Here is a 26,086-nt window from a genome sequence, read left to right as displayed (position 1 = left end):
ATTACATTTCCAACACCTTTATGTTTAGCTTTTCCATCATGAAACAAGATTTGAAATTCACTTTGATATGAGAGGACTTCGTTCCAAACTAACTTCCGTTTTAAAATTATTTTAGCACAAACACTCTAGCATGTTTCAAAGTTACACAAATAGATTTCTATGAAAACCACTCAAAACATTTTATTTCTTCTGTTCTGGTAAAAATGGGTTCTCAACTGATATGTATTGATGACCTTTGTTTGCAGAGAAAGTGTGAGGATAGTTCTTGGTTTGCATATTTGGCTTTGCCATGGTGCATTTTTTAGAAGTTTTATATATAAATAAAAAGCTTCTCCAATTATAGATCAATGTAACATCTATTAATTAAGAAGATTATAGAGAATCATTACATTCTTTTAATGATACTCATTTTGAAAATGATTAAAATATACATTTGAACAAATCAGGGCATAAAAATATGATGTGCACCTACATCATTAACTAGATTTTCAACTTCAAGATAAATGAGCTAATACAAGCTAAGCCTCAAGATTAATATTTTACAATAATAAACTGTGTTTTGCTCCAAAAATATTCAACCTGCATTAAATTTTAGAAATTGCAAACAGTGTAGACACCTGATGTATTTCTGTGCATTTGATACAGTACAACATATAATAGTTCATGCATGGGTTCTGGAGTCAGACCATGACCTGTCTTGCCACTTTATAGCACTGTCACCTTGGGCTTCTTATTTAACTTCTCTAACCCTCAGTTTTCTCATCTGTTAAGTGCAGACAGTAGTATCACCTATCCCATAGAATTGCAGTGAGAACTTAAAGAGATAATGCAAGTGTTTAGCACAGTGCCTGGCATAGAACGTGCAAACTATAACTTTAAAATTCTTGATATGTCTTTAATGGTTGGTGGTATTCAAGGAATACCTAAAAATGTTTGATTTCAAAATGATTGAAAAATTCTTCTTCTAAAGGATTTCCTGGGAGATGATAGTTACTAGAACAGTGTAAATCAAGGGTGTGAACAGTGATCCTCAGAGTGAAACTCTTTTATTTTTGTTCTTATGGTGCATTTTTTCTTGTAATAATTTTTACCAAATGGGAGAAGGTGAAATACTATATTGACTTATTTTTCAAAATTTGTATGTGAGGTTGTTTTTCCATGAAGTGATAGGGAAGCCTTTTCTAACCCATGTGACTGAAACCAAGACTGCTGCTGAGCTCAGGACAGTTCTCAGCACTGATTGACTTGAGTGGCCAACATTCAAAAGTAAATTCTTAGATTTGGGTAGCAGATAATCAATAATGACAAAATATAGATTCTCCCACCCAGAGCTGCCTTAAAGCAAGTTTGCAGGCATAATGTGGTAGAAACTAATAGAGTTGATGATTTTTCCCATCTAGGGTTTTGAGAACACCTCATCAGATACTGAGGACTGAAATAAATCATTTCAATAAAGTTATATCATTTCTTTGAAGTTAATGCTATTCCAGTAGACTTTTGAATTTTTATCATTGTTTTAATCAAATCTTCTGCCACTGTTTTTTTTAAGCATCTTCATTTGTATCCATATTCTCTTTAGCCATCTAGTTAATGAAATAGGAAAACATTTGCATTCTAGGTGTTTGGAGTTTTTCTCAGAGCTGAAGTGGTTAGAATGGGGACTGAAAAGAGAATGGCTTTCTGGCAGAGTGAAGTTTCCAGAATCTTAAGCATTCACCTTCCACAGTTTGTTGCACAGTAATTTGTGTTTGTTGCCTCAAATGCAATAATACCTTTAAAAAGTTTGGAAACTCTGAGTCAGAAGTAGAAATCATAAAGTACTGTAAATTAGAAACATCTCAGTTTAATTTTTATTTGACATATCCCCAAATTCTATCTTCTGGAAGTTCAGATATGGGATGGGGGAAGAAAAATAACACATATTTTAACTGTGCAACATTTTCTGTTTGATTGAGAATAGTGTGATTGTTTAAGATTGGTATCTTACACAAGGCTTTGGCATCTATCTGTACACCAACTAAATAATGAAGAGTGAGCATTAATTGCATGGGGAAATTGCTGAATTTTCTCTTTCTTTCTAACACCTGTTCTCCCTGCCTTCACCCCAACCGTAGGTAGAAATACTCTTTATAATTTGGAAATTATATGCTGAAATTGCATCTTTTGGGAGAAGCATATTATTATCAATAATTTGTTTTTGAAATACAACACAAGTACTTCTTGAGGGATTTAGATAGGCTTCGAAATGTATTTCAGCAATATAGAGAAATGTTAATATTAAAACAGTCAAATTATTTCAGTTTCATAAAGGATGACATCTTAATTTAAATAGTAAAGCTGCGTTCTTTATCAGATTTTCTATATACCAGAGATGTTTGGAGGTTCTAGATGATGTGTTAGCATCTATTTTGCTGGCATAGTGCATCAACTTCTACTAGATAGAAAAAAGTTTACTTCAAACTATAGAACTTGAAAAGTGGATCTTAACTAGAATAAATAATGAGATTAAACTCCTAGATATGATTTTTCTCTTTGGCTTTATCCAGTCGAGTCCTAGAAGGCAAAATTATTGGCCCTATTTTGTTCAATCTTATTATAACAGGATTCACTGTTTGAGCACTGTGAGTATTAACAAGTTGGAATCATGTCTGGAATTCCCAGTCCCAGGGCTCCTGATGGTACCTGCAACTTTAGCCAGATGTTTTATAAGTTTTTGTGGTTGGTCAGAAACCAGAGTGTGAATGCTTCCGCACAAAGCCATCCTGGTAAAACAATTGAGGTTTTAGACTACCTGAGAAGTGTAGTAGTTACACATGTAATTGCTGATTTGCTGTAAGTTTACTCTTAAGTCTTTCTGCTTATCTAAAAAATTAAAAGATTCAGGATATGGTGCAGTTGAGATCAATACCAGGATTCTTATGAGGTTATTAACTTATTTGCCTGTACTTAAGGTCAGTAATTTGAATGTTTTAGTGATGTTGAGTCTGTAGGCATATTTTAAGTTTTAAAACATATAAGATCTAAGACCAAGTCATGTAAATGAATAGTAAAACAGTTAAATTTCATTTTAAGTCAGTGAGCACACTGCTTTGAAATACTTTGCATAGTCTTGTTCTCCAAAACAGGAGTAACGTTTGTCAGTAAATTGAATAGAAATTCTATTGTGAGCAGTTTACCTGCATTCCACTTTCACAGCCTTAACTTCAGAGTTTCAAGTGATTAGAGTAGTGTCTGATATGTAGCTTCTAAGATGCATAAAATAGTATAATGCTCTGTAAGGTATCTGCAATTATAGCCTCTTTTTAAAATACCTAGTTCTGTTTAATTTTCAGCATATACACTGAAGTAGTTGCTAGAACTTTACCTCAGGAGCTTTAATATAAGTTTCTTTAAATTTTTTTACTGAATGATATGTGAATATGTTACTTAATCTCACATTATATGGTCTTACAATAGAATTGAAATATTTTCTTTTGACTTTTATATAGATTTCTTCCTTTTAGTTTGTCTTATGTTTATTATTTATATTGAATTTATTATTTATATTGAATTAAATACAAATCCTTGTGATAGATTTCACTAGTAAAAATGCATATTAATATAAATGTTCATTAGGAACAAAAAATATAAATAACCACCTCTGAGACAGTGAGAGAAAATGAACATTACTACCAATCTGCTAAGGAAGATTATGTTTTCCTTGCACTGTGACTCCATATCACCCCTGAAGTATATAAATGGTATTTACTTAGGACAAAAATGACTTAAAATTTAGTCAAAGATTAAACTTTATCCAAAAGATTAAGTGAAGGAACAATTTACTTGACATTCTCAATTTGCAAAATTAAACACTGATAAGACTTTAGGAATAAGAAAAAATAACCAAAAACCTTCCTTCCACTCTCCTTCTTTGAATCTTGATTTTCCATTTTCACCATACTTCGGTGCTTTTAAAAATTTATTCATTATTGAACTCCAATATATCTATTTTCACAGATTCTCCTTGTGCCTTGGCTGTTTGACTTGAGGATATCATTTATGGTAGAATCAGGCCTTTGATTTAAGAATATCAGCTAACAAACTGTCATGCAACACAAAATAGTCTAAAAATTGGTTTCTGGTAATTCTCACTTCTTTCCAAATCTGGACATATTTATTTAATTCTCCTCCTAACTTTAAATAATTTGAGGGATCAAATATAATGGTTTTATGACAGTTTAGGTGTTTGTGATTAATATATGTCATGAATTTTATAACCGTTATCTTTGGAGTTTTGGATACTTGAAAACACACTTATAAATTCTTAGAGTTAATGTTGATAGATAGTTATGTAATCCTAAATGTACCTGAACTACTTTTTGACAAGTGGATGCCTCAGAAAACATAATGTAACTTCTCTCCCTGTCTCCTTCTCCCCCAACTCCAACTCCTGAAGCATGGAAGAACAATGTAGACCTTTACTAAAGAATTAGAAGACTGTATTGCACAGGGCACATCACAAAGCATGGCTAATTTAAAAGTCCTCTTTAAACATCGTTCTTTCTGGTTTTTATTTTATTTATTTTTAAAATTAATTTATTAATTTATTAATTTTTGGCTGTGTTGGGTCTTCGCCAAGTGCAAAGACCCAACTGAACTTCTCCGCTGTGCACAGGCCCTTTCTAGTTGTGGTGAGTGGGACCTTCTTATTGCAGTGGCTTCTCTTGTTGTGGAGCAATGGGCCCCAGGCACGGGGGCTTCAGTAGCTGTGGCGCACAGGCCTAGCTGCTCCACGGCATGTGGGATCCTCCTGGACCAGGGATCAAACCTGTGTCCCCTGCATTGGCAGGCAGACTCTCAACCACTGCACCACCAGGGAAGTCCCTTTCTTGCTTTTAAAGAGCTACTGCAAAACATGTATTCTCTGTCCTTTCTCTCAAACACATGTGTGCACATATGTGCTCATATGCTTTCTTTTCTCTGTTCTCCCAACTTTGATACTTTCTATTACTCTCTGGTCACGTCTCCTTCCTCTTTTTGGCTCACCTTTCCAGGGCCCCTTTTCCTTCTATATTTTTTCTCCCAGATGTCTTCTTCAACTTTTTCTTATGTAGAGCAATTTGACCTTCTTTTGGCCTCTCCTGGTCCCTGTAACTGTATTCAGTACAGCAGAGGTCTCATAGATAGCCCTGCAAACAGAAATATTTTCTCCTTTAGAGGACTAGGATTGCAAACATGGACATATCCTATTTAGTGCAGTAGAGTAGGGGTTGTCCTCCTGGAGACAATCACACTAACTGAATTAGCATTGGAAAGTGTCAGTATAAAATAGCCCCTATGGAGGTATGTTCTGGTAGTAATTCTCAATCAATATACAATTTAAGGTCTGTTCAGTGATGTCTTTATTATCTCTGCAGACTTTATAATTGCTCTAATGGTGGAGGTGGCTAGGCCTAAACTATGACCCCAAATACATCTTATGCAGAGTCTCTCAAGCTGCATTATTTATATTTTGGAAAACAATCATATACTTTGCTAGTAATCGAAAGACCTTCAAAAGAGAATAGGCTACTCAAGTCAGAAGCTATTATAGAAGAGTGGATGCACACTTACATGGTAAATTGATTTTTTTTTTAACATCTTTATTGGGGTATAATTGCTTTACAATGGTGTGTTAGTTTCTGCTTTATAACAAAGTGAATCAGTTATACATATGTTCCCATATCTCTTCCCTCTTGCGTCTCCCTCCCTCCCATCCTCCCTATCCCCCCCCTCCAGGCGGTCACAAAGCACCCAGCTGATATCCCTGTGCCATGCGGCTGCTTCCCACTAGCTATCTACTTTACGTTTGTTAGTGTATATATGTCCATGCCTCTCTCTTGCCCTGTCACAGCTCACCCTTCCCCCTCCCCGTATCCTCAAGTCAGTTCTCCAGTAGGTCTGTGTCTTTATTCCTGTCTTACCCCTAGGTTCTTCATGACATTTTTTTTTCTTAAATTCCATATATATGTGGTAGCATACTGGTATTTGTCTCTCTCTTTCTGACTTACTTCACTCTGTATGACAGACTCTAGGTCTATCCACCTCATTACAAATAGCTCAATTTCGTTTCTTTTTATGGCTGAGTAATATTCCATTGTATATATGTGCCACATCTTCTTTATCCATTCATCCGATGATGGACACTTAGGTTGTTTCCATCTCCGGGCTATTGTAAATAGAGCTGCAATGAACATTTTGGTACATGACTCTTTGAATTTTGGTTTTCTCAGGGTATATGCCCAGTAGTGGGATTGCTGGGTCATATGGTAGTTCTATTTGTAGTTTTTTAAGGAACCTCCATACTGTTCTCCATAGTGGCTGTACCAATGCACATTCCCACCAGCAGTGCAGGAGTGTTCCCTTTTCTCCACACCCTCTCCAGCATTTATTGTTTCTTGATTTTTTGATGATGGCCATTCTGACTGGTGTGAGATGATATCTCATTGTAGTTTTGATTTGCGTTTCTCTAAAGATTAATGATGTTGAGCATTCTTTCATGTGTTTGTTGGCAGTCTGTATATCTTCTTTGGAGAAATGTCTATTTAGGTCTTCTGCCCATTTTTGGATTGGGTTGTTTGTTTTTTTGTTACTGAGCTGCTTGTGCTGCTTGTAAATTTTGGAGATTAATCCTTTGTCAGTTGCTTCATTTGCAAATATTTTCTCCCATTCTGAGGGTTGTCTTTTGGTCTTGTTTATGGTTTCCTTTGCTGTGCAAAAGCTTTGAAGTTTCATTAGGTCCCATTTGTTTATTTTTGTTTTTATTTCCATTTCTCTAGGAGGTGGGTCAAAAAGGATCTTGCTGTGATTTATGTCATAGAGTGTTCTGCCTATGTTTTCCTCTAAGAGTTTGATAGTTTCTGGCCTTACATTTAGGTCTTTAATCCATTTTGAGCTTAGGTAAATTGATTTTTAACAAAGTTGCCAAAATAATTAAATGGGGAAGGGAAGGTGTTTTCAACAAATGGCTTAGAAATGGCTTCAGTCAGCTGTTGGCTAGGGCCTTCGCCATCTAGCTTGACCAAGGATGGAAGATTTATTTCTAATGTGGCTCACTCAAATGGCTGATAAGATAGTACTGACTGTGGTTGGGAGGCCTCAGATCCTCTCTCTGTAGGCTCTCCGCAAGCCTGCTTGAGTGTTGTGTTCAAATGAGACTGGCTTCCCTCCAGAAGAGCAAGGGGCCTTTTATGCCTTAGCCTCAGAAGTCACACATTATCACTTTTGCTGTATTCTATTAGATATACAGACCAACCCTGATTCAATGTGGGAAGAAACTAGGTCTACACAAGGACATGAATACACAAGGAGGCAAGAAACATTGGGTTTATCTTGGAGTCTGGCTAACACATTGAGAAGAGTCTCACATCCAGAACATATAATGATCAGTAATAAAAAGACAAACAACCCAATTAAAAATGGGCAAAAGACTTGAACAGATACTTCCCAGAGAAGGATATATTAATTGTCAATAAACTATTAAAAATGGGCAAAAGACTTGAACAGATACTTCCCAGAGAAAGATATATTAATTGTCAATAAACTAAGTGCTTAAAACACTTGGTCATCAGGGAAATGCTCAAAAAAACCACAATAAGATACCACTAAAATGGCTAAATTAAAGAAACTGGCCACATAAATGTTGACAATGATGTGGAGCAACTAGAACTCTCATACATTGATGGTGCAAGTAAAAGAAGTACAACTTTGAGGAAAGTCAAAATAGCCAAAAACTGAAAAGTGCCTGTTTAATCATTAAAGGAATGAATAAATTGTGATATTACTTGTGTGCATTATTATATGCACAATATAATTATATGCAAAATAAATTGCATAAATTATTTATTTTTAATATTTTTAATTTTATTGGTGAGTATTATACTGCTCTGCAATAAAAATGAATGATTTACTGATAAATAGAGTGTGGATGAATCTCCCCAACATTATGCTGAACCATAGAAGCTGGACATCAAAGAGTATATACTGGTGATACCATTTATAGTAAGTTCTAGAAAAAGCAAAACTAATCTGTGGTGCAAAAATATGGTGGGAATTAACTGTGGAGGGGCATAAAGGAAACATCAGGGATGGTGGAAATGTTCTATAACCCAAATATATATCTGGGTTACTCAGATATGTATTTATAAAACTCATTGAATCATATATTGGATTTGTGCATTTCACCATAGGTAGATTTTACTTAAAACTGTAACAGATATTGAACTCTAGATGATACATTCGTTTTTTGCAGGGATAATTAGCAATTGTGAAACTATCTTCCTTGTATTCTAAGCTTGAGCAAATGAGTAAATATATTGTGGATAATGGGAACCAGATTTCTCTCTGTTGCAGAAGGGAGTAACATGTGTGTAAAGGGCAAGACTAAATTGTGCTCTGTGGTATTAGAATGGAATTAGAGATATCATTATGAATTCATAGTTTATAATAGCTATAATAGATATGAACGTAATCATGAGGAAACAGCAGCCTAATTCGAATTGAGGGATATTTTACAACATAATTCACCTGTACTTTTCAAATTGTTCCAGGTCAAAAAGTATAAAGAGACCAAAATTGGCAGAGTAGGTAATGCCAAAACTACACACCTCCACTAAGACAATAATTAAGGTAGTGAAAACTGTCAATCAGCTTTTTCAGATCTGTGGAATCTAACTAATCAGACTTTAAGCAACTAAGGGAATGCTTAAAGAAGAAAGAAGCTGCTGAAATTTGGTAAGAGAATGTTGTGGTGTTTTAACTTATCTGATGACCACCCCCCACCCCCCAGCACAGTGGCAGCCATAAAGATTGTGCGTTCTTGGTATAGCTCCCTGGTGCCAGAGGGGGCAGGGCAGACCTTGTTTTCAGAGAATGTGAATGTGGGTCTTGACCTGTCTGGCCAATGAGGAATCAGCTTGTGGGTTTGTGTTTGTTTTGCCTACCTTGGAGCTTTCTTAAGGCTGGGGTGACCTCCCAGGTGGCATTTGTTAAAAGCATAAAGGTAAATACTAGCCACAGCAGCTGAAGACAAGCAGCAGACAAACCAAAACAGCTGGGAAAGAAGAGCCTGCAGCAGGAGATAGGTGAGAGAACAAGGACTTTGAAATGCTCTACCATATACTGGTGAATCTGGATGGCCATGTGCACACCCAGGGCCAAATGAATACTTAGAGGAAACCCCAACAGACCCTAACCTTTCACTTCTGGCTGATGTTTAGCTTCCAAGCAAGCAAGAAATGAAGGCAAGGGCAGAATTATAAATAGTGACTAAGCATTGAAAGAATGCCAACACAGAGCCAGTCTGCAAGGATCTTGAGAGGTTTTTTTCCCCCCCCACCCTTTGGATCCAGGAACTTAAGGAAATCTCTGTCAAATCACTAGCTGACTACTAAGGTATGAAACAGAGACTTGAGTGACCATGCTGGACAAAGTATTTACAAAAGAATTTACAAAAATTATTAAAGAAATGGCTACAACCCATGCAAGCAGCAACAACAAACCCTGAGGAGGTGAGAGAATCCTATTTCCAGAATTACCACATTGTAATATACAAAATGTCCGGTTTTCAAAAACATTATGCTTGTAAAGAAACAAAGTATGGCCCAGGAAAAAAAAAGGAATAGGAACTATCCTTGAGAAAGCTCAGATATTGCAACTTATTACAGACAGACTTTAAATCAATTGTCCAAAATATACTCAAAGAGCTAAAAGAAACTACAGGCAATGAACTTAAAGGAAACAAGGAGAATGATGTATGAACTAATAGGAAAAAATAGATAGAAATTATAAAAAGGTATCAAATAGAAATTCTGGAACTGAAAATTTCCTATAGCTGAAAGGAAAATTTTAGTGAAGGGGTTCAACAGCAGATTTGAATACACAGGAAAAATGATTAGTGAACTTGAAGATAGGTCAATTAATATTTTCCAGTCTGACAAACAAAAAAAGAAAATGAACAGAGCTTATGAGACCTATGTGACACTACCAAGTGTGCCACATATGTACAATAGGAATCTCAGAAGGCAAGGAGAGAGAAAAGGGGTCAGAAAGAATATTTGAAGAGATAATGGCTCAAAACTTTCCAAATTTAATGAAATATATGGATCTACCTATCCAGGAAGCTAAATAACTCCAATAGGATAAACTCAAAGAGACCCACACTGAGATACATTATAATCAAACTGTCAAAAGCTAAAGACTGTGAATCTTGAAAACAGGAAGAGAGAAGCAACTTTCCACACACAAACTATACACAATAGGATTAACAACCAGTTTCTCATCAGATACCATGAAGGCCAGAAGGCAGTGGGATGACATATTTAAAGTGCTGAAAGAAAAATAAAATTGTCAACCAAGAATTCTATACCTGCAAAATTATCCTTCAGAAGTGAAGGAGATAGATATTAAGCCATTCCCAGATAAACAAAAGTGGAGGAGTTTGTTGCTAGTAGATCTACCCTACAAAAAATGCTAAAAGTAATACTTAAGGCTGAAAAGAAAGGACACTAGATAGTAACTTGAAGCCATATTGAGAAATAACACCAGTACCAGTAACAACATAGGTAAATATAAAAGCCAGCATTAGTTTATTTGTGGTTTATAACTCCTATCTATCCCTCTGTAATTTGAAAGACAAATGCATGAAACAGTAATTATCAATCTATGTTAATGGGCACACTGTATAAAAATATAATGTGCAAAAATAACATAAAGGGAAATGGAACTCTACAAGAACAGAGTTTTTTAATACTATTGAAGCTAAGTTGGTATTTATTCAAACTAGGTTGCTGTAAATTTAAGATGTTAATTGTAATCTGCAGAGTGACCACTAAGAAAATAACTAGGTATGGTTCCATTTATATGAAATATCCAAAAATATGAATTCATAAAGATGGAAAGCAAATTAGTGATTTCCAGGGGCTAGAGGGAGGGGGCAGTGGGATGTGACTGCTTAATGGATAGGGGTTTCCTTCCAAATGGGGTTATGAAAATGTTCTGGAACTATGTAGTGGTGATGGTTACATAACATTGTGATTGTACTTAATACCACCAAATTTTACGCTTTAAAATGGTTCCGTGGTAAATTTTATGTTATGTACATTTTACCACAGTTTTTAAAAATTATAAAAATGTAAGCAGTGTGGTACTGGCATAAGAATAGACACAAGGATCAATGGAATGAAACTGAGAGTCCAGAAATAAACCCACATATATATGGTCAATTTATTTTCATCAAGGGTGCCAAGACCATTCAGTGGTGAAAGAATAATCTTTTCAACAAATGGTAGGGGGTCAACTGGATATCACATGCAAAATAGTGAAGTTGGACCCCTACCTCACATTAATACAAAAATTAACTCAAAATAGATCAATGACCTAAATATAAAATCTGAAATTACAAAACTTTTAGAGAAACAGGGGTGAATCTTCATGATCTTGGATTTGGTGATGGAGTCTTAGATATGACATCAAAAGCACAAGTAATAAGAGAAAAAAATAGACAAATAGAACTTCATCAATATTTAAAATTTCTGTACACCAAAGGGCATTATCAGGAGAGTGAAAAGGCAATGAACAGAATGAGAGAACATATTTGCAAACCCTATATCTGATATGTTTAGTGTATAGAATATATTGATATAATGAAACTTAAAAAACTCAACAACAGAAAGACAAATAACCCAACTCAAAAATGGGCAAATGATTTGAATAGAGATTTCTCCAAAGAAGATAATACAGATGGCCAACAGACACATGAAAAGATGTTCAACATCATTAGGCACTAGGGAAATGTAAGTCAAACCTTAATAACATACCATTTCACACTCACTAGGATGGATATAATTTTAAAAAAAAAGGAAAGAAAAAGAAAATTGAGGATGTGGAGAAATTGGAACCCTTTTACATTGCTGGTATTAATGCAAAATAGTGTAGCCGCTGTGGAAAACAGTTTGGCTGTTCCTCAAAAACTTAAACATAGGGGTATGATACGACTCAGCAATTCCACTCCCAGGTATATACCCAAAACAACTGAAAGCGGATAGTGAAACAAATACTTGTACATGAATGTACATGGTAGCACTATTCACAATAGCCAAAAGGTGGAAGCAATCCAAATATCCTTCAGTGGGTGAATGGTTAAAACAATTTGTGGTATATATACAATGGAATATTATTTGGCGATAAAAAGGAATGAAGCACTGATTGATGCTACAACATGGATGAACCTACAAAATATGATATGTGAAGCCAAACCCAAAAGGCCCACACATTTTATGGTTAAATGGTTAAAATGGTGAATTTTATGTCATGTGAATTTTACCACAATCAAAAATAATAATAAGCCTCCAAAGGAAAAAGTAAAGATGGGCATAAACCTCCAAAGGAAAAAATAAAGATGGGCAAAGAAAGCTGTTTCAGATTAATGGAGATTAAAAAGACATGACAACTAAATGCCATTTATGATTGTGGACTACATCCTGGACTGGGGGGAAGATAGCTATAAAGGAAATTATTGGGACAGTTCACTAAATTTGATAATAGACTGTGGATTAGATAATAGTATGTATCAGTATTAAATATCCTGGTTTTATGAAATATATACTGTAATATGTAAGAGAATGTCTTTGTTCATAGGAAATATATACTGAAGTATTTAAGTGTAAAGGGGCATATGTCTCCAACTTTCAATATGGTGTAAAAGAAAATATGTATCTACATAAAATGAAAAGCAAATAGAGTGATAACATAAACTGTTGGTGGTTCTGAGTAAAAAGCACATGAGAGTTCCTTATATGGATCTTTCCACTTTTATGAGTTTGAAAGTATATCAAAATAAAAAGTTGTGGACAAACTTGGATTTTTCTTTTTATCTTCTGAGCAGCAGCATAGTCCAGATGGTTCTTAGAAAAATAATGTTAGATATGCTTTTTTGGCTTATCTGCCTCATTTCAGTTTGTCCTTAGACTTTTGTCTGTTTCTCAACTTCTGGATCGCTATATATTATTTATTTTATTTGCTTATAGCAGTCTCTCCGTAAGATTATTACATAATTAATACGGGTTACTCAGCTTCTATACAAATTTATTCTGCCTAGTAATGGTATGCCTTTGACAGCCTGTTCTCATTTTGTGTATTTTTTCTTACTCACATGCTTTACTTTTGCAGTATCTTGGATAATGTTAAAAATGTACATTGTTCTCTTTTGAGAAATTAAAATATTAACTTCCCAGTGAACAGCTTTGCTGCTCTTTTCATCCAATAGCCTTCTTTTGTCTGAAATTTGTGTTTAATCTATTGGTAGATGATCAAGTGTGATATGAGATCTAACCTTAATTGAACATATTGGACTGTGGGCTCATTTTTGGTTTTGGCTCAAAGACGTAATCTCTAAATTCTGTCAGGCCGGACCAGGCTTTCTGCCCATCACAAATGAGTCAGAAGCACTTTCCTAAGTAGAAACTACCATCAAAACCTCTTACCACTTTGCAGGCGTTCAACTATGGATTTTTGCCTGTCCATGGTTACTGTTTCCTATTACAAGCAGATATCCAGTAGAGGCTGTTTTGAGTGGGTTTACTAAGAAGATCATGATGATTCATTTGGTATTTGTGTCTTCAATTGGTTAACCAGTTTTCTTTCCTTTGTGGTGTATGATGGGACCTTCACTAGACAGAGGTAACCTATTGGATAGTTGTGTACCTGGATGGTGGTGTGGTGGTGCTTGCTGGTTTAATTTTCATGATACTCCTCCCAAGGTTATGCTTGCAGTGCTGCTTCTTATTTTGTGCTTGCATGATATTATTACTTTGATTGTGCTTTGTTGGTTTGGGTTTTTAAAACCTCCTATTTCTTTTTTTGGTACCCAGAATAATTCCTGAAATTTCTTTGGTTGGTCCAGAACTTATGGAAATGTGTTTCAAGTCTAACTCTTTGGTGGATCCTTTTCAGTTTTTGAAAGTATCTTCAATATCACCACTAAGTTTATGGTTTGGTAGCAAATCAGAAAACAGGGTAAGTTTCCTTAAACACCCAGGAAGAGACTGCTTCCCAGATAGACCATTACTGAACCTGAGAATTAACTCTCTTTGTGAGCTTTATAGATTAAAGAAAATAAATACATACTTAGAGTAAAAGCTAAGTTTTGGGAGAGTTTCTTCAAATAGCTGAAATTTAGGAGCCTCCATCAAGGTCACAGTAAATATAGTTAAATTAACTCATGCCTAAAGTTTGGTGTGTGTCTGACTTGACATTATATTTCAGAGATGCTGTTTACTTTGTAAACTGTTCTACATTCCCAAACTAAGGTTCTTGGGGTTCATAAGGTAAAAGTTAAAATTAGCATTTCAGAAATTAGTTTTCTGAGCATTTGTGTGGGTGTTTACAATAGTTGCTTACCTCTTCATTTCTCATTACTAGTTGTATAGTTTCTCTTGGGCATTTAGAACTGATTTTATTTTAGTTTTTCTTTTTTTTTTCTCTACCTTATATACCTCTATAGAAAAAGATTGTTGTAGATTGTTTTTCAAACTAAGAGATAAAACCAGCCCTGAAGTGGGCCTGTTATATGTTAAATGGAAGTTCATAAAATTGAAAATTTTATTCCATTGTTCACATTAAACCAGTGTTGAAACAAACAAACAAAATCATCTTTTTTCTTATAATTTTAATCATCTTAAAAACTGTAAAGGATCCATTAATTTGGAATGGCCATCAGAGAAGTGCTTATGATAAATAGCATAAAACTGTCAGATAAATGGTGATTCATCTCTAACTATTTATATTCTCGTTCTGTTATATCTTCTTTTTATCTTTTGGTGGAACCCATACATTCAATAGAAAATTGCCCAGGAACGAGAAAAATTTGCTGATGAAGGCAGTATATTTTACACCCTTGGAGAATGTGGACTCATATCCTTTTCAGACTACATTTTCCTTACGACTGTTCTTTCTAGTAAGTATAAACTTTTCTTATTATTCATTTATAGGGAATATATAGGACTGTAAAAAGAGTTAAGTCGATTGGAGGGGGAAACAAGGCATGTTTGCAAAGTTAATGAATGATAAGTTACATCAAATTTCATTTCGAGTTCTCTGTAACTTGTATATAGAACCACCTGAGAAAGAGGAAGGAAAATAAAGTTAAAAGGTAAAGTTAAAAGAACAAAACTAAAAAAAAAAAAAAAAAAAAAAAAAAACAAAACTGTGAAGTCACATCTACTTTTAACTGTTTTAAGCTCAAGATAAATTATATATTGCCTACTCCTCTAGCCCTAATTAATGTTTATACTTCCTCAGTAAAACACATATTGATCTAGTATTTCCTCTACTAAAGAAGAAGATTGGCTCGGTTGTTCTAATTGTGTTCAATATTAATTTTTCAACCTTGGAAGATAACTTCTTAAAACACAGAACTCAAATTTGACTCATTTAGAGCACTGATGAATTTCTAATTTTTCTAAGCTAAACAATTTTGTTGATTAGTATGCTACTATGAGTGTTCTTAGTATTATTTTCCTTTAGTGTGACTTTTTTTAACCATTCAAAAAAAAAAAAAGTATGTCTCTAGCTCTCTGTGTACATTCTATTAAAATCTACCTAAATTGATCCAAAGAGGTCTGATTTATATATTTCAAAGAAGTGATTCTCAATTTTTTTTCCATGGGGGAACATATCAAACAAAAATAACCATATCTTCCTTCCCTTCTCTAGGCTAGGCATCTATAAAGATAAAACTATAAACAGTTTTCCAAACTTATGGTTACCAGGGGGGAAGGGGTGGGGAGGGATAAATTGGGAGATTGGGATTGACATATACACACTATTATATATAAAATAGATAACTAATAAGGACCTACTGTATAGCATAGGGAACTCTTCTCAGTACTCTGTAATGACCTATATGAGAAAAGAATTTAGAAGAGAGTGGATATATCCATATGTGTAACTGATTCACTTTGCTGTGTAGCGAAATTAACACAACATTGTAAATCAACTATACTCCAATAAAATTTTTTTTAAGAACTATAAACAGTTTTCAATAAATGACATACACGGTTCCTGCCATAGCTATGACTACTCTTCACTCTTCTTCCCTCCAATTGACAGAAAAATGAAGAAATATAGACTAATAGGCCTTACCACAGCTGTCTTAGGCTACCAAAGTATCTGAATAAATTTGTAGTGGACCACTGCTCTAGCAACATAGATGTGCATTGACTTGTTATGAAGATCCAAGATAGTAAACTAAGAGCACTTTTTTGATCTTAAACTGTGTATTATTAATTATTATTTTGGTGTGTTTTCAAAACAGACTTCAGTTCAAATTCTGGTCCCACCACTTCTTACCTGTGATTAAGTGTCAGGAGAACCACAGAAGAATCTTCAGAATACTTTGCACACTGTGTAGCTCCGTAAATTTAGGTTAAAAAAAAAAAGGTCACATTGACCTGTGAGTTCTGGAAACCCCTCCAAGTAACTCTACAGGTCTGGGCGCCTTTACTTACTGGTGTTCAGCTCCTGGCTCACCATGGTGAGTAATTTACCAAAAAATGCTTAATATTACAATATCATATACTTTCTATATTTGTCAGGAATGAGGAAATTATGATGATATGATTTTAAGATTTTCTCTTTATCACTAGTTTTAAGCCTTTTGATTATTATTTGCTTTTAGTATTTCTCAACCTTAGCACTACTGATGTTTTAGGCAGGATAATTCATTGTTGTGAGGGCTGTCCTGTGCATTATAGGATGTTTAGCAGCGTTCCTGGCCTCTACCCGTTAGATGCCAGTCACACACACTCTTCGCCTCCCAGTTGTGACAAACAAAAGTGTCTTCAGAAATTGTCAAATGTCCCGGGGGGAGTAGGAATGGGGAGGAATAATCCCTGGTTGAGAACCACAGATGTGGTTTTTAGCAGGGTTGTTTGGTTTCGGTATTATTATGTACCTCGAAATAGTGTTCTTTATGTTTCTTGTCTTGGGATTCTTTGAGTTTTGGGGTCTGTGGGTTTAATAATTTTCATCAAATTTGGAAAAATTTCAACTTATTTCATCAAATACTTTGCTTCCTCATCCTCTCCTTTGAGGACTTCAATTACACATATATTTTCCTCATATCAACCCTATAATGTTTGTAGTTTATTATCTTCATTTTGAAATTGAGGCATACACAAGATTAAAGAACTTTCCTCATGTCCCACAGTAAGTAGATGATTCAGGGTTTGAACCCAGGCCATCCCATCATATGTGCTTCTGTCACTTGGCTTTACTGCTGTGGTCACATTTTCAGTAGTGATAAGCCATAGCTTACCATAGTGCCTCTTCTTTCTCTAAGGCTGGGCTGTGGAAAGGCTCGTCATAAAACTCTCCTGTAGATAATGGGCAGTTCAAGCATCCTTGCAATCTGAATGTTGTACACTACATTGTTTATTTAACAAGACATGGAGGAAAATATGCCACAGAAATGACATTGAGACAAGTTATTTCCCACATTCTAATTGCTGCTAGGACGATAAGAAATGAGGCACTCAGTGGATCAACTTTGTGGATAACAAGGAATCATTACATCTAAATACACTAAATTGTTCCCAGGTTGTCCTGCAAGAAGGAATGCAGTTCTTTAAACACGAAAAGCTTTGCTAGGGAGTGGCTTGGGACTAGGGGAAGTGCATTAGCATATTTATTCGTCCGTTACTCTGGTGGACAACATGGACCCTTCTTGAGATTTCCAGTGGAAAACCAGCCACAGCAACGTGAACAGCATAGCCCAGATAATGCAAGACTGTTGTATTTCTAATTAGCTGGGGTTTTTTTCAAAATTAATAGACTCAGTGATGTTCAAGAAATTGTCATCATTTTGAAGAATATAAACACTCTGCCCAAATGGATTGACACTTGGAACCTCTCAGTACTTTAGAAACTCTACCATGTTGTCTAAAATAAAATTCGACAACCTTATATAGTAAATTATTTGTTTTCTCTCTTTCGATTCATGATTCGTCTCCTAAAAATAAAATTAAGAAAGCTGCTTTACTGGGACTTCCCTGGTGGTCCAGGGGCTAAGACTCCATGCTCCCGTTGCAGGGGGCCTGAGTTTGATCCCTGGTCAGGGAACTAGGTCCCACATGCCGCAACTAAGAGTTCACACGCCACAACTAAATATCCTGCACACGGCAACGAAGATCCCATGTGCCGCAACTAAGACCCGGTGCAGCCAAACAAATAAATATTTTTAAAAAGGAAAAAAAAAGGAAAGCTGCTTTACTAAAAATGCATGTTATGCAGTGTAATTTCCTGCATTAAATAGAGTTAATTCTTCTTACTTAAACTTTTTAGAAGTTTCATTTTTTTAGCTAAACAAGAATTTTTTGGACACACCCAGAATAACAACCAATTTGGCAGCAATATCTTTGCTTACAATAAGCAGTGGCATAAATTTCTCACTCTTCTTTGTATGTGCTTTGGATAATGGGGGCCTTCTTTGGCCAGCCTAAAATTTTAAATACCTTTTATTGTGTCATACACACACACTTACGCATACACATCTCCTAAATCCCTTTTTTGCTTTCTTTTTACTCCTTGGCACTTGTCACGATTTAACAGTCTATATAATTGATTTCTTTTTTTAAAAAATTATGTAAGTTTCAGGTGTACAACATTATAATTCAACATCTTGCATACACTACAAAGTGATCACCATCACAAGTCTAGTTACCATCCATCACCATACAGTTAACCCCCTTCCCCTCTGGTAACCACTAATGTGTTCTCTATGAGTTTGTTTCTGCTTTATTTTGTTTCTGCATTTGTTTTTTTAGATTCCATGTGTGAAGGAAATCATATGGTATTTGTCTTTCTCCATCTGACTTAACTTCACTTAGCATAATACCCTCAAGGTCCATCCAGGTTTGACAAGTGGCAAGATTTCATCCTTTTTTATGGCTGAATAATGTTCCATTATATTTATATGTATACCACATCTTCTTTATCCAGTCATCCATTGATGGACACTTAGGTTGTTTCCATGGCATGGCTTTGTAAATAATGCTACATTGAACATAGGGATGCCTATATCTTTGCAAATTAGTATTTTTGTGTTCTTTGGATAACTACCCAGAAGTGGATAATTGTTTTATCTTCTTTATTGTCTATCTTCCTACCTAGAATGTAACTGCCTGACAGTGATCATAGGTTTGTAATGATATTCGCTACAAATTTGTAATGATATTCATCACAAGCATATCTACTGTATAAAAAGCATTGTGGCAAAGTAACAAAGCAAGAATTTTTTTTTTCAATTTTCTCCAAAAGGAAGTTTATCAAACATGAGACTTGACTTTGCTGTTTACATCCTGAATTGAGAGCCGTTCTTTTAGCCATTGATGTCCTCAGTCTGCATCACCAATGGAGTGAGGGAAACATGTTTTTAAATTAATCTACTTCTAAATAAGCTTTCTTATAAGAAGTATATATACCTTCTAATACCTACAAGGTTTCTTATAATTCAGAATTCACATATTTGTATCCCCCTCTTACCCTAATCCGTAAATTCTCTTGCTTCATACCCTATCTCTCTGATCAGGTTTGAAGGATTAACTTGAAGAGTTGTCAACATGAGCCATAGCATCTGTATTAAGTAGAATATTAAGTATTTACTAAATAACTACTCATTAATAAAATAAATTCAGATTCATTCTAGGCAAGATAAAGAGACTGTTAATAATAATTATTATTAAATAATTTCCAAAGAGCCTTTGATCCTTAAAGTAGGTTAATAGGAATTGAATGAGAGCACAGAAGCATGGCTTAGTTCTCTGCACTAACCAACTACAACATTAGCGATGGTCTTAAATCTTATAGTTGAAGTCAGAGATTTTTCTCCATAACTAGGTACAGAGAAAGGTTGTCAAGGTTTATCTTGAATGCTATATATTATTTATTGATTTGGAGCATTCAATAGCTAATGCTAAGATTCACTAGGTTATGATAATATAACTGGGAATCAGGATCTTTGCCACTGACAGTTATGAAATATTTATTTTTTGTTCTTTGTCTTCACACATTTTCTAACTAAAGTTATTGACCCTGTGGGCTAATAACATAAAAACAGTTCTAGATAGCTTGAGGAGACAATAATAAAATGATCAAAAAGTTGATTATTAAGCATTCTTACTATTTACTATTAATCTTTGAAAAGCCACCAGAAAAATCAAAAGCAAAAAATGCTACGGCATGTTCAGTACCTAGGAACAGACCTAATGAAAATCAGGCATAGGTCAATGTGTTCTGATTTTGATTCCCTCTTTATATTTGAAGGAATTAGTAGAGAAATTTAATTAAGTGGGCTTTCACTGTAGGAGAATTCGATTTACTGACAAACTACATCCTCATTGTGATGCATCTTTCTCACAAATATACAAACCTTTTGGGAAATTACAGCAGCATTCAAGTGAAAGTTTATAATATTTTATTCCTCTTGCCATATTGAAGTCAAGAGCTGATCACAAAGTGTATGTGGCTTGGAGACAGCGGTACCATTCTGTGCCATTCTGGCTAATGAAAATGTTATAGAAGTTATAGATGAAAATAAGCTTTTCAGGTTGAGTGAGTCTGTTGAAAAATATGGGCAAGGACTGTTGGTGGGAATGTAACTTGATACGGCCACTATGGAGAACAGTATGGAGGTTCCTTAAAAAACTAAAAATAGAACTACCATACGACCCAGCAATCCCACTACCGGGCATATACCCTGAGAAAACCATAATTCAAAAAGAGTCATGTACCAAAATATTCATTGCAGCTCTATTTACAATAGCCAGGACTTGGAAGCAACCTAAGTGTCCATCGACAGATGAATGGATAAAGAAGATGTGGCACATATATACAGTGCAATATTACTCAGCCATAAAAAGGAATGAAACTGAGTTATTTGTAGTGAGGTGGATGGACCTAGAGACTGTCATACAGAGTGAAATAAGTCAGAAAGAGAAAAACAAATACTGTATGCTAACACATATATATATGGAATCTAAAAAAAAAAAGCAAGACGGGGATAAAGATGCAGACCTACTAGAGAATGGACTTGAGGATATGGGGAAGGGGAAGGGGAAGCTGGGACAAAGTGAGAGAGTGGCATGGACATATATACACTACCAAATGTAAAATAGATAGCTAGTGGGAAGCAGCCACATAGCACAGGGAGATCAGCTCGGTGCTTTGTGACCACTTAGAGGGGTGGTATAGCGAGGGTGGGAGAGAGGGAGATGCAATACGGAAGAGATACGGGGACATATATATATGTATAACGGATTCACTTTGTTATAAAGCAGAAACTGACACACCACTGTAAAGCAATTATATTCTAATAAAGATGTTAAAAATTTTTTTTAATTTTTAAAAATTAAAAAAAATATATGGGCAAGGCAACATACTGAGATCTGTTAACACATCTAAGGCAGTTACAAATCTGTTTTATTGACACATCAGAGTTGGGGAAGTTATAGAGAAAATTTGGTTTAGCTATTTTCTGTGTAATTTTTGTGTCTAGGATTATCTGCCATTGCCTAATTGATATTATGAAGGGTAAGACAAAGCAGAAAAGGGTTAATCTTATTCAGTGGTATTTTACCCTATAAAAAGTGCTTAGAACTTCAGAAAGACTCATTTGCATGCCGTAAGGCCAAAAGTATTATATTTCACTGTGTTTACCATTAACTTCTTTCGCTAGCATAACCTGTTCTTTTTTTTTTTTTTTTTTTAAACATCTTTATTGGGGTATAATTGCTTTACAATGGTGTGTTAGTTTCTGATTCACAACAAAGTGAATCAGCTATACATATACATATGTTCCCATATGTCTTCCCTCTTGCGTCTCCCTCCCTCCCACTCTCCCCTTCCCACCCTTCCAGGCTGTCACAAAGCACCGAGCTAATATCCCTGTGCCTTGCGGCTGCTTCCCCCCAGCTATCTACCTTACTACGTTTGTTAGTGTGTATATGTCCATGACTCTCTCTCACCCTGTCAAAACTCACCCTTCCCCCTCCCCATATCCTTAAGTCCGTTCTCCAGTAGGTCTGCGTCTTTATTCCTATCTTACCCCTAGGTTCTTCATGACATTTTTTTCCCTTAAATTCCATATATATGTGTTAGCATACGGTATTTGTCTTTTTCTTTCTGACTTACTTCACTCTGTATGACAGATTCTAGGTCTATCCATCTCATTACAAATAGCTCAATTTCATTTCTTTTTAAGGCTGAGTAATATTCCATTGTGTATATGTGCCACATCTTCTTTATCCATTCATCCGATGATGGGCGCTTAGGTTGTTTCCATGTCCTGGCTATTGTAAATAGAGCTGCAATGAACATTTTGGTACATGACTCTCTTTGAATTTTGGTTTTCTCAGGGTATATGCCAAGTAGTGGGATTGCTGGGTCATATGGTAATTCTATTTGTAGTTTTTTAAGGAACCTCCATACTGTTCTCCACAGTGGCTGAACCAATTCACATTCCCACCAGCAGTGCAAGAGTGTCCCCTTTTCTCCACACCCTCTCCAGCATTTATTGTTTCTTGATTTTTTGATGATGGCCATTCTGACTGGTGTGAGATGATATCTCATTGTAGTTTTGATTTGCATTTCTCTAATGATTAATGATGTTGAGCATTCTTTCATGTGTTTGTTGGCATTCTGTATATCTTCTTTGGAGAAATGTCTATTTAGGTCTTCTGCCCATTTTTGGATGGGGTTGTTTGTATTTTTGTTATTGAGCTGCATGAGCTGCTTGTAAATTTTGGAGATTAATCCTTTGTCAGTTGCTTCATTTGCAAATGTTTTCTCCCATTCTGAGGGTTGTCTTTTGGTCTTGGTTATGGTTTCCTTTGCTGTGCAAAAGCTTTGAAGTTTCATTAGGTCCCATTTGTTTATTTTTGTTTTTATTTCCATTACTCTAGGAGGTGGGTCAGAAAGGATCTTGCTGTGATTTATGTCATAGAGTGTTCTTCCTATGTTTTCTTCTAAGAGTTTGATAGTTTCTGGCCTTACATTTAGGTCTTTAATCCATTTTGAGCTTATTTTTGTGTATGGTGTTAGGGAGTGATCTAATCTCATACTTTTACATGTACCTGTCCAGTTTTCCCAGCACCATTTATTGAAGAGGCTGTCCTTTCTCCACTGTACATTCCTGCCTCCTTTATCAAAGATAAGGTGTCCATATGTGCGTGGGTTTATCTCTGGGCTTTCTATCCTGTTCCACTGATCTATCTTTCTGTTTTTGTGCCAGTACCATACTGTCTTGATTACTGTTGCTTTGTAATATAGTCTGAAGTCAGGGAGCCTTATTCCTCCAGCTCCTTTTTTCGTTCTAAAGATTGCTTTGGCTATTCGGGGTCTTTTGTGTTTCCATACAAATTGCGAAATTTTTTGTTCTAGTTCTGTGAAAAATGCCAGTGGTAGTTTGATAGGGATTGCATTGAATCTGTAGATTGCTTTGGGTAGTAGAGTCATTTTCACAATGTTGATTCTTCCCATCCAAGAACATGGTATATCTCTCCATCTATTTGTATCATCTTTAATTTCTTTCATCAGTGTCTTATAATTTTCTGCATACAGGTCTTTCGTATCCTTAGGTAGGTTTATTCCTAGATATTTTATTCTTTTTGTTGCAATGGTAAATGGGAGTGTTTTCTTGATTTCACTTTCAGATTTTTCATCATTAGTATATAGGAATGCCAGAGATTTCTGTGCATTAATTTTGTATCCTGCTACTTTACCAAATTCATTGATTAGCTCTAGTAGTTTTCTGGTAGCATCTTTAGGATTCTCTATGTATAGTATCATGTCATCTGCAAACAGTGACAGCTTTACTTCTTCTTTTCCAATTTGGATTCCTTTTATTTCCTTTTCTTCTCTGATTGCTGTGGCTAAAACTTCCAAAACTATGTTGAATAAGAGTGGTGAGAGTGGGCAACCTTGTCTTGTTCCTGATTTTAGTGGAAATGCTTTCAGTTTTTCACCATTGAGGATGATGTTTGCTGTGGGCTTGTCATATATGGCTTTTATTATGTTTAGGAAAGTTCCCTCTATGCCTACTTTCTGGAGGGTTTTTATCATAAATGGGTGTTGAATTTTGTCGAAAGCTTTCTCTGCATCTATTGAGATGATCATATGGTTTTTCTCCTTCAATTTGTTAATATAGTTTATCACATTGATAGATTTGCGTATATTGAAGAATCCTTGCATTCCTGGAATAAACCCCACTTGATCATGGTGTATGACCCTTTTAATGTGCTGTTGGATTCTGTTTGCTAGTATTTTGTTGAGGATTTTTGCATCTATGTTCATCAGTGATATTGGCCTGTAGTTTTCTTTCTTTGTGACATCCTTGTCTGGTTTTGGTATCAAGGTGATGGTGGCTTCGTAGAAGGAATTTGGGAGTGTTCCTCCCTCTGCTATATTTTGGAAGAGTTTGAGAAGGATAGGTGTTAGCTCTTCTCTAAACGTTTGATAGAATTCACCTGTGAAGCCATCTGGTCCTGGGCTTTTGTTTGTTGGAAGGTTTTTAATCACAGTTTCAATTTCAGTGCTTGTGATTGGTCTGTTAATATTTTCTATTTCTTCCTGATTCAGTCTTGGCAGGTTGTGCATTTCTAAGAATTTGTCCATTTCTTCCAGATTGTCCATTTTATTGGCATAGAGTTGCTTGTAGTAATCTCTCATGATTTTTTTTATTTCTGCAGTGTCAGTTGTTACTTCTCCTTTTTCATTTCTAATTCTATTGATTTGAGTCTTCTCCCTTTTTTTCTTGATGAGTCTGGCTAGTGGTTTATCTATTTTGTTTATCTTCTCAAAGAACCAGCTTTTAGTTTTATTGATCTTTGCTATTGTTTCCTTCATTTCTTTTTCATTTATTTCTGATCTGATTTTTATGATTTCTTTCCTTCTGCTAGCTTTGGGGTTTTTTTGTTCTTCTTTCTCTAATTGCTTGAGGTGCAAGGTTAGGTTGTTTATTCGAGATGTTTCCTGCTTCTTAAGGTGGGCTTGTATTGCTATAAACTTCCCCCTTAGAACTGCTTTTGCTGCATCCCATAGGTTTTGGGTCGTTGTGTCTCCATTGTCATTTGTTTCTAGGTATTTTTTTATTTCCTCTTTGATTTCTTCAGTGATCACTTCATTATTAAGTAGTGTATTGTTTAGCCTCCATGTGTTTGTATTTTTTACAGATCTTTTCCTGTAATTGATATCTAGTCTCATGGCGTTGTGGTCGGAAAAGATACTTGATACAATTTCAGTTTTCTTAAATTTACCAAGGCTTGATTTGTGACCCAAGATATGATCTATCCTGGAGAATGTTCCATGAGCACTTGAGAAAAATGTGTATTCTGTTGTTTTTGGATGGAGTGTCCTATAAATATCAATTAAGTCCATCTTGTTTAATGTATCATTTAAAGCTTGTGTTTCCTTATTTATTTTCATTTTGGATGATCTGTCCATGGGTGAAAGTGGGGTGTTAAAGTCCCCTACTATGAATGTGTTACTGTTGATCTCCCCTTTTATGGTTGTTAGTATTTGCCTTATGTATTGAGGTGCTCCTATGTTGGGTGCATAAATATTTACAATTGTTATATCTTCTTCTTGGATCGATCCCTTGATCATTATGTAGTGTCCTTCTTTGTCCCTTTTAATAGTCCTTATTTTAAAGTCTATTTTGTCTGATATGAGAATTGCTACTCCAGCTTTCTTTTGGTTTCCATTTGCATGGAATATCTTTTTCCATCCCCTTACTTTCAGTCTGTATGTGTCTCTAGTTCTGAAGTGGGTCTCTTGTAGACAGCATATATAAGGGTCTTGTTTTTGTATCCATTCAGCCAATCTGTGTCTTTTGGTGGGAGCATTTAGTCCATTTACATTTAAGGTAATTATTGATATGTATGTTCCTATTTCCATTTTATATATTGTTTTGGGTTCGCTACTATAGGTCATTTCCTTCTCTTGTGTTTCGTGTCTAGAGAAGTTCCTTTAGCATTTGTTGTAAAGCTGGTTTGGTGGTGCTGAACTCTCTCAGCTT

General features: G+C 35.3%; 1 protein-coding gene across 2 annotated transcripts in view; it reads left to right on the top strand.

The window, feature by feature from the left end:
- The window catches only part of MICU1 (mitochondrial calcium uptake 1), a 282,852-nt gene that overhangs the window by 89,886 nt on the left and 166,880 nt on the right, over positions 1 to 26,086 (top strand). For both annotated transcript variants that reach the window (XM_032608291.1, XM_032608292.1), the window contains exon 6: positions 14,857 to 14,971. In XM_032608291.1, coding sequence (XP_032464182.1) covers positions 14,857 to 14,971 — 115 coding nt within the window. The remainder of the gene's footprint in view (positions 1 to 14,856; positions 14,972 to 26,086) is intronic.

The sequence above is a fragment of the Phocoena sinus genome, chromosome 16, assembly GCF_008692025.1.
Source record: "Phocoena sinus isolate mPhoSin1 chromosome 16, mPhoSin1.pri, whole genome shotgun sequence".
Taxonomy (NCBI): domain Eukaryota; kingdom Metazoa; phylum Chordata; class Mammalia; order Artiodactyla; family Phocoenidae; genus Phocoena; species Phocoena sinus.
Note: the sequence above shows the minus strand (reverse complement) of the source record. Positions and strands in the feature narration are given on the sequence as shown.